Below are 14,470 nucleotides of genomic sequence, written 5' to 3' on the forward strand. Positions count from 1 at the left end.
AACCATTTAATCTGTGATAACTTTCTGAAGAGATCATCAGGAATGTTAGCATTTCGTATGCATTCAAGTATGAAAATGGCAGCATCAGCAGATACAGAGCTTGAAGGCATTCTGAAATTATCCACTACAATCTGATAATTTTTGTTGAACCCAACTAAAACACCAAATAATTGCAGCTCAGTCATGTAATCAGCAATTTGCTCACCATAGTAAGAAGTGTCTATGAAGGGGAGATTACTGACATGCGATGCAAGTGCCCATTCTGAATCAAGCAAGATGGATTCTGATGGTAATCTGAAACCAATTGATGTTTTTATCCATCTTGCAGTTTTGGTGCTCTGAATTAGATAGCTAGGGGACAAGCTTACCTTTCCCAAATATCTGACCAACTTGAGCAGCGAAAAGACTTTTGCCCTGGTTAAGGTGCAGTCAGCTGCTGCAGTCCTGAGATGGCTACCAATATATTCTGATGCATCCGTAAAATCAAATCTGACTCCAATTTCTTTAAGTTCTTCTGTGTACTCCATTATCTTTTCACCATAAAACTCTTTCTGAATTAATGGTATGTCAACAAGTGTTGATGCTACACAAAGTAGTCTTCCCCAATGGGAGCTTGGCAAGAATGACTCAGAAGGTGGCTTGTAACCAATTGATGTCTTCAACCAGCTTCCAGTTTTGATGCAGTTAAAAAAGTTCTGCAGCTTATAATTAGTTCTACAACAGCTTATATTTCTAATCCATTCAAGTAACAAGAATGCATTGTCTGTTGTCAAAGGAGAGTAAACAGTTTTGAAAGCTGCATTGGGAGGATAAACTTGTGGAACATCAGAGGCCTTCCCATGTTGTTGTAGGAACTTCAAAATCTGTCCTTTACTTGTAACATTTCCTGCAAAATTGCCAGTGGCCAAATACTCCCTGCTCAGTACAAAATATTTGTCACCCCTCCAAGGATTTGAACCGATTAACGTTATCCATTTGCCCATGCTGGCCGGCACAAGAACTTCTGTCTTTACAAATATCACTTCTCCATACTCGTCTACTATTGGCAAGTGAGAGAGCAATGTCTGTAGGCACCATTCGCTAGCATACTTACGAGAATGATATAGAAAATGAGTGAAGGCTATGACAAGCTTGCTACTAGTTAGTGACTTGATCACAATTGACCCATAGTCATAGAGACTTAAACTCTGCAGCTTCACAGAATTCTTAAGCCAATCCATTACTCCTGATTTTGCCATTCTTAAAGACAATTGCGTGGTTTGCGGCATAAAATATAGTTTTGAGACAGATATGAACTCCCGATTCCAGTTGATAAGCCATGTGATGATCTCATCATTGTCTGCGATACATAGCTTCTGATAACCATTTGTTGCTTGTGATACACTTAACAAAGATATGCCACCAGTGGCATCAATAATCCTTAACAGAGGTAAGTCCACAAAACAAGAGTTCCAATTCTGAGCAATGAAGTGTAGAAGTTCTACATAAATATCATCAGGCATTCCCTTTGGAAGATCAGAACCACGAATGAATGATGCATACCATGCTAGATCAACATAGTTCACTCCCAGAAATCCTAGTACATTATTATAGTCATCATTATCCAAGTAGGCATTTACTATATGACTTCCATTGGAATGCAGGTTAAGTATATCAACCCCAGACTTCTGTGCTTTGATTAGAACATGCCAAAATGAAGGAGCAAGCCTCTTAATTTCACTGGGCTTACAGAACATCTTTTGTGAGTTGTTTAATTCACACGGTATGATACGCTCACCAATGATTTTTTCTTTAATGGATTGTCTCACAGGATCTAGCAACTTGATATGAGATTCCTCCACTGGTATGAAATTGAACAAGAAGGGAATGGAAAATGAGGGTGCCTCATGTGCTCCTTTAATTAGTGTAGTGAAAGCATTCATAAATGCAGTAGGTACACAGCTAAGAATTCCTTCATTCCATGGGCTATTTAGTTGTATCGACTCCCTTGAAGAAACTAGAAGGAAATCTGCCTGGATTATAAATGGAAAACCAGTCTCCATATCAGTAGGAAGAAAGGAATACACACCAGACTTTCGCATCCCTCGATTCAACCGCCTTCCAAAGGGAAAAGCCAGAGTAATAACCCATTCATCAACTTCAGCCCTCTTCTTTGAAATGCATTCCTGTTTTATAGGGAACCTTTGCTTCCACATGTAGTAACAGCATTGTTCCTCATCTCCCTTGTCGCCTATTTGAACACTAAGATGGAGAGGGTATGATTCTGCATTGAAGTTCCTCCTCGTTTGGCAATTGTCTTCACCAGATATAGAGATCTGGCAACCAGTATTACACGTTGAACCATCACTATCTCCCCTCACAGATAGTTGCCTAATTTTTGAAAGAAAAAGTAGGACCTCAGGTTGTAAATTTAATAATTGTTGCTTCACAGCTGACTCTTTTTCAACCTTCAAAGGCAAGATTATAACAGTTGTAGGAAGGCTTTTTGAAGGACCATACAAATTTTTTATGACAGAAAGGCTTGGATTCTCATCAACCCACTCAGGCACAATGTAGCCTAGGTTGCAATCAGGCGATGGTTCCTCATCGAAGCATATTTGGTACCCATTGCTGAAGATATGAGGCTTACTGGATATCAGAAAGACACTTTTGAATCCTATGCCTGCAAATTGATAAATAAATACTCTCATAGTCAAACTCAAAACACTAATCATTTAACAAGTATTGCGGAAAATGAAATAAATATGCTTATAAAGTTAATGTGAATTTGTATTTCAGATGCTCATCTAGTTCAACCATGAAGAAAGAAGATTATGATCTAACTTTACTGAATAGGACAAAGGTAATAATGATACACTCCCAACTTGGACTTGACACAAGAAAATAGTTCTTTTAGTTAGCAATATAATTGTCATGAAAGACCTATATAATTGTCATGAAAGACCTTTTAGACTCAATCTGAGTCCTCCAAGTCCATCAAGGACTTTTGGCAAAAAGACGTTGATGGGCATAAAGTCCTCAAATGTAGAGAATTCAAGCATAAAAAGACTGAAGGGAATTCTAGAAATGTAAAGGTGTCCTTTTGGACTTAATCTAAGTCCTCCAAGTCCATCAAAAATCCTTGATAGGCATAAAGAACTCGGATAGAAGGAATTTAAGCATGGGAAGATTGAGGCGGATGCCAAGAATGTGAAGGTGACATTTTGAACTCAAATTGAGTTCTCCAGGTGCATCATGGACTTTTTGCCAAAAGTCATTAATAACATAAAAGAGTCACATGTAGAAAATTTAGGTATGGAAAGACAGAGGGAAATGTTGTGAGCTTTTGGACTCAATCAAAACCCTCTAAGACTATCAAGGACTACATGTTTGGCATAAAGGTCTCAGATCTAAAAAAAATGAGCATGGAGAATCTGTGAGGAAAATGCACTGACTTTTGGCAAAAAGTCCTTGATGAGTACGCAAGCCTTAAATCCAAGGAAATTATGCATGTGAAGACTCAGGGGAATGCTAAGAATGCAAAGTCACCATTTAGACTAAATATGAGTCCTCCAAATCCATCAAGCTCTTTTGGTACAAAGTCCTTGATTGACATGCAGGCCTTGAATTCAAGGAAACTGAACATGGAAGAACTGAGGGGGATGTGATGTGTAAACATGACCTACTCAATCTAAGTACTTCATTCATCAAGGAAAAACAATAAAACTAAAGAGTATATATTCATACATATAGAATTTTATTATATAAGCAAAACATTATAATTACACAAATTATTAAAACTAAGGTTAATAAAAAACTTTAAAATACATTGTTTTAATATCAATAAACTTTTGTTTAAAAAAATCTCAATATCTTTAAACAATTGAACAAAGAAATTGACAAAGAAATATTAAAGACAAGAAAAAAGACATGATTTTTAGTTCATTTAAAATTCAAATCAAACGAGAATAGAAGGTATTTAGTTTTTTTTTCTTTTAATCACTAATTGGTCCTCTCAAAATTAATCGATTCATAACAATGTTCTTGATTGATTTTATCTTTCTAAATAATACAAAAATAAATTTTAAAAAACTACAATTATTTTTATTGAGTATAAATAAGTTAATCTATAAATTTATTGAGAATTAGTATTTTTAAATAACAAGTATAAAATATAAAAAACATCCCATTAAAATTTATAAAAATATTTTTTATTATATTCTTTTTTAAAAATTAGTTTCTTTTTACTAGATAAAAAATAAAAAAATAATTTATTTAAATACAAAAAATGAGAAAAATTATGATTAAAAAATATATAAAAACAAATGTTGAGTGAATAATTTCACTAGCAAAAATATATTATTTTTCTGATGAGATATTAAGAAGTATTGACATTAGAAATCTCTAGATCCCCTTCATTTTTCCTAAGATTTTCACAATTTCATGAAACTATTATCATCTCTAGAATGCAAACAAAAATTAGAATCATGAGTGATACCAAGGGACAGGATCACCTTCCAACCCAACAAATCCGGCCCATACGGTGTAGATCCAAACCAATTACTTACAAGTTGTATTGGGGCAGCATTCACACACTACTAGTAACTTGTAGATCTGAAACCCAATAGCCCATTAGGATTTGGGAGCACTTCTCTATAAATAGGATAGCTAAAGGTGGTAAGAGGAGGCCATGACATCAAACCCTAACTCTATCTTTCTTCTTCTACTATTCCATCTTTTCCATGATCCACCCGACTTAAGCATCGGAGAGGCCTCGACGGGATAACGTCTGGCGAGTCATCTGATGCGTGTTACCTATGTAGGTCCGGCCATGGGAGAAGGCTCAAATCCAATGTCAGCTCAAGACATAGTAGGCCTATGCCTAGAGCCCCAATTTTATTGGAGCCCCTAATTTTTTATATTTTAATATATTTATATTTATTTTTTAAAAAATAATCATTGCTAATTTTAGATTTATTTAAATAAATATTCATTTTAATTTTAGATTATTTCATTTTTTATCATTAATTTTTTGAATTATATATCTTAATTTTTAAACCTAATCGACTCTTCCTTAGTAGACTCGATCACGGTTCAGAATCAACAGTTCGGAATCGCTAGTTCGATGGTTCGGAACCACCGATTCGACAGTTCCTGATAGGCCGACTCTTAACTTTAAACGTCTAAGACAATTATGGTTCACGATTCAAAACCTTGGGTTCACAATTCGCCACAATTTAAGATTATTATTATTTAAAAATATTTTAAAAATATTTAAAAAAATATTTAAAAATTATAAATTTATAAAAAATATAAAGAAAGACTTGCATTATTTAAGTTGCCTATGTATTCCCTATGATTTTAAAAGAGTATCCTAAACCTTGGAAGTATCGCCATCGGTACTTTTTTTATGTTTCGGGTGTCAAAATTGGTCGGACTTATCATCAATAAATTGAATATCGTGATCCTTATTCATAATTACTATTTTCTTACTCCTCCTAGATCGAGATGATAAATCTCCTCTTTCCATTATAATTAGAGAATTGAACTCGAAAGCGATTGAGATTTCGGAATTGAGAGATGAGAGTAGAAAAGATAGTGTGAAAATGATGAAATGAACTCATTATTTATAAAGTTTGGTGAATAACGGGCACTAAATCATATCTATTGATCAAAAAACGATCAAATAATCTCAAGCATTAAAAAACATCAAAAACTCCTCTCTTCCCCAATGATTGGAATTGTTTTTACTCTATCCCTCCAGCTTTTAAATCACACTAGTACAAATGAAGTATTATAGAGTTGAAATAATTGTTTACTCTATTATTCTTCTTCCAACTATTAAAAATAATAATATAATAAAAAAAATTATTGATTAGTTACTAAATAATTAACTAACACATAAGGGCATCAATGGCTATAATCTAGTTGATTAGAATACTCGATTTTTATTTGGGAGACCCGGGTTCAATCAGGCCTCGAGATGGTAGAGACGGAAGGCAGCAGATTCCTCAGCCTCAACAATGAGGAAACTAGTAACATAGCAAGGTCAATATGAAGATTCTCGTAGAAATAAATGTTTTCACCAAAAATAGCATACAAATTAGAACCAACAAAAGCCAAAAGAGCAAACCTTTCTCCCCTATGTAGCCAAGGTGTCGATTCCCTTTCTTGGTTGACTTACCAATCCTACAAATGGAATCAATGTTCGAAGGTGAGAAACCTATCTCATTGTTAAATAGAAGCAGTGTTGTTTTGGCTCCAGTCGCAGTGATATCCTTCGAAGTAATCAGAAACTCAAGGGATGGAGTGACGCCCTCTGCATACTTGTTGTCCTCTGCGTTCTGTCGAATGCAAATCGATAAATGAAATACGATTGAAAACAGTTACTAGAGATGGAAAGAATCAGTAGAAACTACAGTGCTTTCAAACACTCAGGCGACGGAACTAAGCACCTGAACCAGCTCCATGAGGAAGTGGACGTCCTTGGAATAAAGCTCTTCGGAGAGGTAGAGGACGGCCTGATGGATGTCCTCGGCCAGTGGATTCTTGTCATCTCTCCCGATGAAGTACCTCTCCCTGCGTATCCACTCGACGTGCTCACGAGGGGTGGAGTAAGCACCAGCAGCCGCCGCCATTAGAGCAAGAGTAGGAGAAAGAGCAAGAGCGAGTGCAATAGCAGCAGCAACAGCACAGTAAGAAGCAGAAGAGTCGGAATGATAAATAAAAAGGTTGAGTACGGAATTTCGGTCTCAAGGAAGTAACTTAACGAAGAAGTTAACGTGGAAGAAGTGAGAGAGAGAGACAGTAGTGCCTCTGCCTTGCAATGGAGAATCTTATGCGTACAACGCCTTTGCTTTTCCTAAAACATGAAATACTTTAAGAATTTCATGATTCAGAAAAATCTTGATGGCAGAAAAATAGAAGAAGATGGGCGTTAGAATAATTGAAATTGTTCATCCTCCGAATAGTTCATTTGCTCACGAACATTCGAGCAAACTTTTATTAAATGGAAAATTAAATTCATTTACTGTCCCAAAAATGATATTAATCTAAACTTGCCTAAAGACTCGAAAACTCCAGTAGGAAATAGGTGAGTCCCTAGATCCTCCACTGCATGTAAACTAATCGAAAGAATTAAAGGAATAGAGAGAGACAGTGCATGCAAAGCAAAAAAGCCAAAAAAAAAAAAAAAAAGTTGACGGGAAAAATTAAGCAAACTGTTCGTTCTACGCACCTCCATCCTAATCAACAATCGACTCTTCGTATCCTCCTCCATCGAAAACGAGCAACACTTTTCATGTCTGTCACCCCTTCCACGTTAAGCATGATTACCAAGTAATCATAATACGTTTGATTCAAATTATTTTCCATAAAATATATTAATATTATTTAATTCAATTTATTTAAATAAAAAAAATAAAAATTAATCAATTTAATATTTACTATGATTTAATTTATTTTTAAAATAAATTAATATTAATAATATTAATGATTATAAGAAATTGATAATATATAAAAATAAATAAATAATTTTTAAATTGACAATAAATTTATATATTTTATTAAAATAATTATTTTTAATCAAAAATAATAAATTGTATTTATTAATTTTATTTTTAAAAATTAAATTATGCTGTGTTTACTTGGAGGGGCGGAAAGGAAAACTGAGGAAAGTTTTCCTCCGTAATTATCCATCCTCTGTTTACTTTTATAAATTTTGACGAGAGGAAAGAAATGGAATACATCGGCTGATCCTTTTTTCCCTCAAAAACCGTCTCTCCCAAATCGGACAGAAAGCGAGAAAGGAAAGAAAAATTACCATTTTCTCCCAAACTTACGCGCGGCGAGCACGGCTGCCGCCGCGTCGACTACTCCGCCCGCGTCGACTACTCCGCCCGCGGCGACCTCGGTGCCTCCGGCTCCGACGACGCGGAGCCGGCTTTAGGCATAGGCCACTAAGGCCTATGCCTAGGGCCCCCAATAAATTGGGGCCCATTTTTTAAAAATATTAATTATATATATATATATATATATTAAGAGAATAAAAAATTATTAATATATATCTTTATTAGATTTTGGAGAGATTTGGCATGCTCATTAGATTTCATAAAGATTTTGGCATGATTCCAATATATTTAATATTTCTCAATTCTTAAAACTCTAATTTTACTAGTTTCTTTATATTCCTCTTCTTCCTTCCTTATTAACCTAATAACCTGTTTTGCTCAACTTCAAATATTTTACTTATTTAATAGCTTATTTTCTCTCCTCAAGACATTTTCGAGATCATCACAAGGGGTATAAGGAGAGGAACGATCAGAATTAAGATATTTTATTACAGATTTTTTGATAATCTTAAAACCTAAAGGTATTATCTTCTTTATTTCTCTATCAAATCTTTTTTTTATACTTCTGTTAATTTCTTATTTTCTTATCAATGATTCCTGTTATAAACTTGTAATCTTATTCGTAGTTAATATTGTTAGTAAATTTTTACAATATAAATATATGAACATTACTGTTGTATTAGATCAATTAAAAGGTCTTATTTCTTTTTTGAATGAGTATAGAGAAAATGGATTTATATTTGTTATGATTTTTACTAAAGAAATTATAAATGAAATGAATATAAAAATTTAATTAATAATTTTGCATCTCAAAAGGTTAAAAAATTTAATTTTATATAAAAAATTATTTTTAAAATTAATATTTTAATTTATTAAAAAAAATTAAACCTACTATTGTTAGTCTCAAATCCGAATAAAAAAAGATAAAAGAATTTTTTTTAATAATAATAATTATTTAAAAAAAATATCGCCTAGAGTCTCCCGGAGACTTGAGTCGCTCCTGCGACGACGGCACCGTGCAGCTGTGGGAACAGCAGTGCGGTGGCAGCGGGCACGCGGCGACCGTCATGCGCGCCGGCGGGCCGGTCTGCGGCGTGGAGTTCGACCCGGAGGGCGGGCCGTGGGTCGCGGAGAAGGAGCCGCCGCGCCATCGGTCGCCGTCGCGGAGAAGGAGCCGCCGCGGCTCCTATTCGCCGGCGATGAGGACGGCGAAGACGGCTTCGCGGAGAAGAAGATGGCTTCGCGGCGATGAGGACTTCGATGAAGATGGCTTCGCGTAGAAGAAGCTTCAGTGGATATTTTAGACCATAAAAATAAATTTTCTTTTCTTTTCTTTCGTCAGGTAAACGGATAAAGATGAGGATGAATTTTATTCCCCTTCCCTCTCTTTTTCTTCGTCCTAGGTGTGTTTCATCCATCCGCCAATCCGCCATCCACCCATGCAAGTAAACATAGCATAATAGATTGTGAAGATAATTAAATTTTTATAACTGATGTGATAGTAATACTACTCAAGCAATGGTCCGTACGACCTCCACTCTTGTCACGCCGTGGGAGAGGAGATGAACATGAGAGAAGAAGGAAGAATGAAGGAGAAGAAGGGAAAGAGATATAGAGAGGAGGGATGGTGGAGGCATGGCTACGGTATGGCTGTGGCAGTGGGGGATTTTTTTTTCCTAATGCTTAACACTTCTGCTTCTTCCTCTGGCTGTGCTGCTGCTGTTGCACTCTCGCTCTCGCTCCTTCTCTAATGGCTGCTGCTGCTGCTTACTCCACCCCTCGCGAGCACGTCGAGTGGATACGGAGGGAGAGGTACTACATTGGGCGAGATGACAAGAATCCCCTGGCCGATGTCATCCATCAGGCCGTCCTCTACCTCTCCGAAGAGCTTTATTCCAAGGATGTCCACTTCCTCATGGAGCTTGTTCAGGTGCTTAGTTCCACTGCCTGAGTGTTTGAAGGCACTGTAGTTTCTAGTTTGTGCTATGGGTTGCCATATCGACTAACCATTTTCCATCGTATTTCATTTATCAATTTGCATTCGACAGAATGCAGAGGACAACAAATATGCAGAGGGCGTTACTCCATCCCTTGAGTTCCTGATTACTTCAAAGGATATCACTGCGACTGGAGCCAAAACAACACTGCTTCTGTTTAACAATGAGATAGGTTTCTCTCCATCGAACATTGATTCCATTTGTAGGATTGGTAAGTCAACCAAGAAAGGGAATCGACACCTTGGCTACATAGGGGAGAAAGGTTTGCTCTTTTGACTTTTGTTGGTTGTAATTTGTATGCTATTTTTTGTGAAAACATTTATTTCTACGAGACACTTTATATTGACCTCATCATGTAAGACACAATCAGGCATTAAACCTCACTTCTTGCTCAACACAATCAGACATTATATTGACCATGACAGTATTTATTTATGAATTTGCAGGCATAGGATTTAAAAGTGTCTTTCTGATATCCAGTAAGCCCTATATCTTCAGCAATGGGTATCAAATATGCTTCAATGAGGAACCATCACCTGAATGCGACATAGGCTACATTGTACCTGAGTGGGTTGACGAGAACCCGAGCCTTTCTGACATACAAAATGTATATGGTCCTTTGGAAAGCCTTCCTACAACTATTATAATCTTGCCTTTGAAGATTGAAAAAGAATCAGCTGTGAAGCAACAATTATCAAATTTACAACCTGAGGTCCTACTTTTTCTTTCAAAAATTAGGCAACTATCTGTGAGGGTAGATAGTGATGATTCAAAGTGTAATACTGGTTGCAAGATCTCTATATCTGGTGAAGACAATTGCAAAACGAGGAGGACCTTCAGTGCAGAATCATACCCTCTCCATCTTATTGCTCAAATGGGCGACAAGGGAGATGAGGAACAATGCTGTTACTACATGTGGAGGCAAAGGTTCCCTGTAAAACGGGAATGCGTTTCAAAGAAGAGGGCTGAAGTTGATGAATGGGTTATTACTCTGGCTTTTCCCTTTGGAAGGCGGTTGAATCGTGGGATGCGAAAGTCTGGTGTGTATTCCTTTCTTCCTACTGAGATGGAGACTGGTTTTCCATTTATAATCCAGGCAGATTTCCTTCTAGTTTCTTCAAGGGAATCCATACAGCTAAATAGCCCATGGAATGAAGGAATTCTTAGCTGTGTACCTTCTGCATTTATGAATGCTTTCACTACACTAATTACAGGAGCACATGAGGCACCCTCATTTTCCATTCCCTTCTTGTTCAATTTCATACCAGTGGAGGAATCACGTATCAAGTTGCTAGATCCTGTGAGACTATCCATTAAAGAAAAAATCATTGCTGAGCATATAATACCATGTGAATTAAACAACTCCCAAAAGATTTTCTGTAAGCCCAGTGAAATTAAGAGGCTTGTGCCTGCATTTTGGAGTGTTCTAATCAAAGCACAGAAGTCTGAGGTTTATATAGTTAACCTGCATTCACATGGAAGTCATATTGTGAATGCCTACTTGGATAATGATGACTATAATAATGTACTAGGATTTCTAGGAGTGGGCTATGTTGACCTAGCATGGTATGCATCATTCATTCAGTGTTCTGATCTTCGAAAGGGAATGCCTGATGATATTTACGTAGAGCTTCTGCACTTCATTGTTCAGAATTGGAACTCTTGCTTTAAGGACTTACCTCTGTTAAGGTTTATTGATGCCACTGGCGGCATATCTTTGTTAAGTGTATCACAAGCAACAAATGGTCTTCAAAAGCTATGTATTGCCAACGGGGATGAGATCATCACATGGCTTATCAACTGGAATCAGGAGTTCATATCTGTCTCAAAACTATATTTTATGCCGCAAACGACGCAAGTGTCTTTAAGAATGACAAAATCAGGAGTAATGGATTGGCTCAAGAATTCTGTGAAGCTGCAGAGTTTAAGTCTTTATGACTTTGGGTCACTTGTGATCAAGTCACTAACTAGTAGCAAGCTTGTCATAGCCTTCACTCATTTTCTATATCATTCTCATAAGTATAATTATGCTAGAGAATGGTGCATAAACACATTGCTCTCTCAGTTGCCAATAGTAGATGAGTATGGAAAAGTGATTGTTCAAAGGACAGAAATCCTCAAGCCGGCCAGTATGAGCAAATGGGCAATATTAATCGGTTCAAATCCATGGAAGGCTGAGAAATATGTTGTATTGAGCGAGGAATATTTGGCCGCTGCCAATTTTGCAGGAAATGTAACATGTGAAGGGCAGATTCTTAAGTTCCTGCAAGAACATGGAAAGGCCTCTGATGTTCCGCAAGTTTATCCTCCAAATGCATCTTTCAGAACTGTTTATTCTCCTTTGACAAAAGAGAATGCGTTCTTATTACTTGAATGGATTAGGAATATAAGATCTCGTAGAACTAATTATAAGCTGCAAGATTTTTTTAACTGCATCAAAACCGGAAGCTGGTTGAAGACATCTATTGGATACAAGCCACCTTCTGAGTCATTCTTGCCAAGCTCAGGTTGGGGAAGACTACTTCAGGTAGCATCAACACTTATTGACATACCATTAATCCAGAAAGATTTTTATGGTGACAAAATAACAGAGTACATCGAAGAACTTAAAGAAATTGGAGTCAGATTTGATTTTATGGATGCATCAGAATATATTGGTAGCCATCTCAGGTCTGCAACAGCTGACTCGACCTTAACAAGATCAAATGTCTTTTCGCTGCTCAAGTTGGTCAGATATTTGGGAGAGGTAAGCTTGTCCCCTCAGTATCTAATTCAGAGCACCAGCACTGCAAGATGGCTAAAAACATCAGTTGGTTTCAGATTTCCATCAGAATCTATATTGCTTGATTCAGAATGGACACTTGCGTCGCATGTCAGTAATCTCCCCTTCATAGATGCTTGTTTCTATGGTGAGCAGATTGCTGATTACAAGACCGAGCTGCAGTTATTTGGTGTTTTAGTTGGATTCAAAAAAAATTATCAGATTGTGGTTGATAATTTCAAAATGCCTTCATGCTCTGTATCTGCTGATGCTGCCATTTTCATACTTGAGTGCGTACGAAATGCTATCATTCCTGATGATCTCTTCACAAAGTTATCACAGATTAAATGGTTGAAGACCCAACTTGGCTATCAAAATCCAGGAGAGAGCATTCTCTTTGATCCCGAGTGGAGTTTGCAAAGGAACGACGGTCCCTTCATCGATGACATCTTCTATGGTTCTGAGATTACATCTCATAAAAATGAGCTTGAAGAAATTGGTGTATCTGTAGATGCCACTGAAGCATGCATGTTACTGGCACATCATATTAAGTGTCACTCCGATATTACTACAATCTCTAGAGTGTACCTGTTCCTGAATGAACATAAATGGGAGGCTGATGATAAAGCTGCAGAGTGGATTTGGATCCCAAGTGGTGGTGGAGAATGGGTGAGCTCCAACAGCTGCATACTACATGATGAGCTTGACCTGTTTGGTTCCCAACTCTTCATTTTGGATAAATACTATGACACAGCGCTTCTTGAATTCTTTTCGAGGGTTTTTGGGGTTCGACATGGTCCATTGCTCGATGACTACTGCAAGCTCTGGTCCTCGTGGGAAGTTTCAGCGCACCACATTACTGTGCAGCAATGCTCTGCTTTCTGGGTCTTCATTGTGGAGCACTGGAATAGAAACACAGAGACACTTCTGCTGCAAAGCATATCAAAATTACCAGTTCAAAGTAATGATCAGGTCATTCTCTCCAACAAACAAGATGTATTCATTCCTGATGATCTCTTGCTGAAGGAACTGTTCGACAAGGTTTCTGGAACAATCTTTGTCTGGTATCCTCAAGTTACCACTCCTGCCCTTTCTAGAGCAAATATGAACAAGATTTATAGCAGCATTGGTGTTCAATCAATTTCTGAGGCTGTAGAAAAGGATGAGTCTTTCAGGACCACTGGTTCTAGTGTTAGGGAAATCAATCAGAAATCTCTGACATCGAACAATGGATTGCTGAGGATTGTACTTGCTTTTCTTTCTGATACTGCACTTGATATAATTGCAAATGAAAGGCATCGTATTGTCAAATATTTGCTTGATTTAGGAGTCTTGGAAATTGATGAGCCTATTACAGTTAGCTATAAGCTGACACTATCCTCTGGAACAATTTTAGATTCAAAATCTAGCAGAATGTTCCATTGGGAGAAGGATAAAGCGAAGTTATTCTTACAAAGAGATGGTAGAAGGAAGCGAAAGAGGCACAACATTGAATATGCAACAGATTTTGCAGATGTGATAGCAAAGGGCTTATTGTCTGAAATGCCTGACCAGATTTCTTCACTCGCTGAGCTCATTAGGCTTGGTTGTTTGTTGGACTTTGAGGAAGATGCAGTGGACTACTTGTTGAAGACCCAAAATCTCCATTTGTATCCTGAAGACGAAGAGTTTCTATCATCTATATCATCTACCAAGGTTCAATTTACTATCTACTAATACATTCTTGTTTTGAGCTAGTAAATCTTCTCATGAGTTTCAAACTCTTGTAAACTCATTGTTAATAAACTCTCTCTTATATACTGCAGAATGCAAGATTGAAGCTGAAAAAGAAAGTGCCAAAGTCGACGACTAATTAATGCTCATCTGCACTGCTATTTGGAATC

At 37.0% G+C, this 14,470-nt stretch overlaps 2 protein-coding genes across 2 annotated transcripts; one reads left to right on the forward strand and one right to left on the reverse strand.

The window, feature by feature from the left end:
- Positions 1–8: 8 nt before the first annotated feature.
- Positions 9–7,258, reverse strand: LOC141817272 (uncharacterized; the record flags this gene model as incomplete). Its single annotated transcript, XM_074704950.1, has 5 exons — positions 7,217–7,258; positions 6,826–6,841; positions 6,435–6,730; positions 6,113–6,323; positions 9–2,662 (listed from the first exon to the last, which is right to left on the reverse strand). Coding segments are annotated over exons 1-5 (3,219 nt in total), but the record flags the coding sequence as incomplete, so codon positions are not given.
- Positions 7,259–9,579: 2,321 nt separating this feature from the next.
- On the forward strand, positions 9,580–14,282 carry LOC141817271 (uncharacterized; the record flags this gene model as incomplete). Its single annotated transcript, XM_074704949.1, has 3 exons — positions 9,580–9,759; positions 9,878–10,088; positions 10,273–14,282. Coding segments are annotated over exons 1-3 (4,401 nt in total), but the record flags the coding sequence as incomplete, so codon positions are not given.
- Between the last annotated feature and the right edge of the window lie 188 nt (positions 14,283–14,470).

This window comes from Curcuma longa, unplaced genomic scaffold, assembly GCF_044706935.1.
Source record: "Curcuma longa cultivar G26 ecotype Majalengka, Jawa Barat unplaced genomic scaffold, ITB_CL_G26_1.1 contig_19911, whole genome shotgun sequence".
NCBI classification, from domain to species: Eukaryota; Viridiplantae; Streptophyta; class Magnoliopsida; order Zingiberales; family Zingiberaceae; genus Curcuma; species Curcuma longa.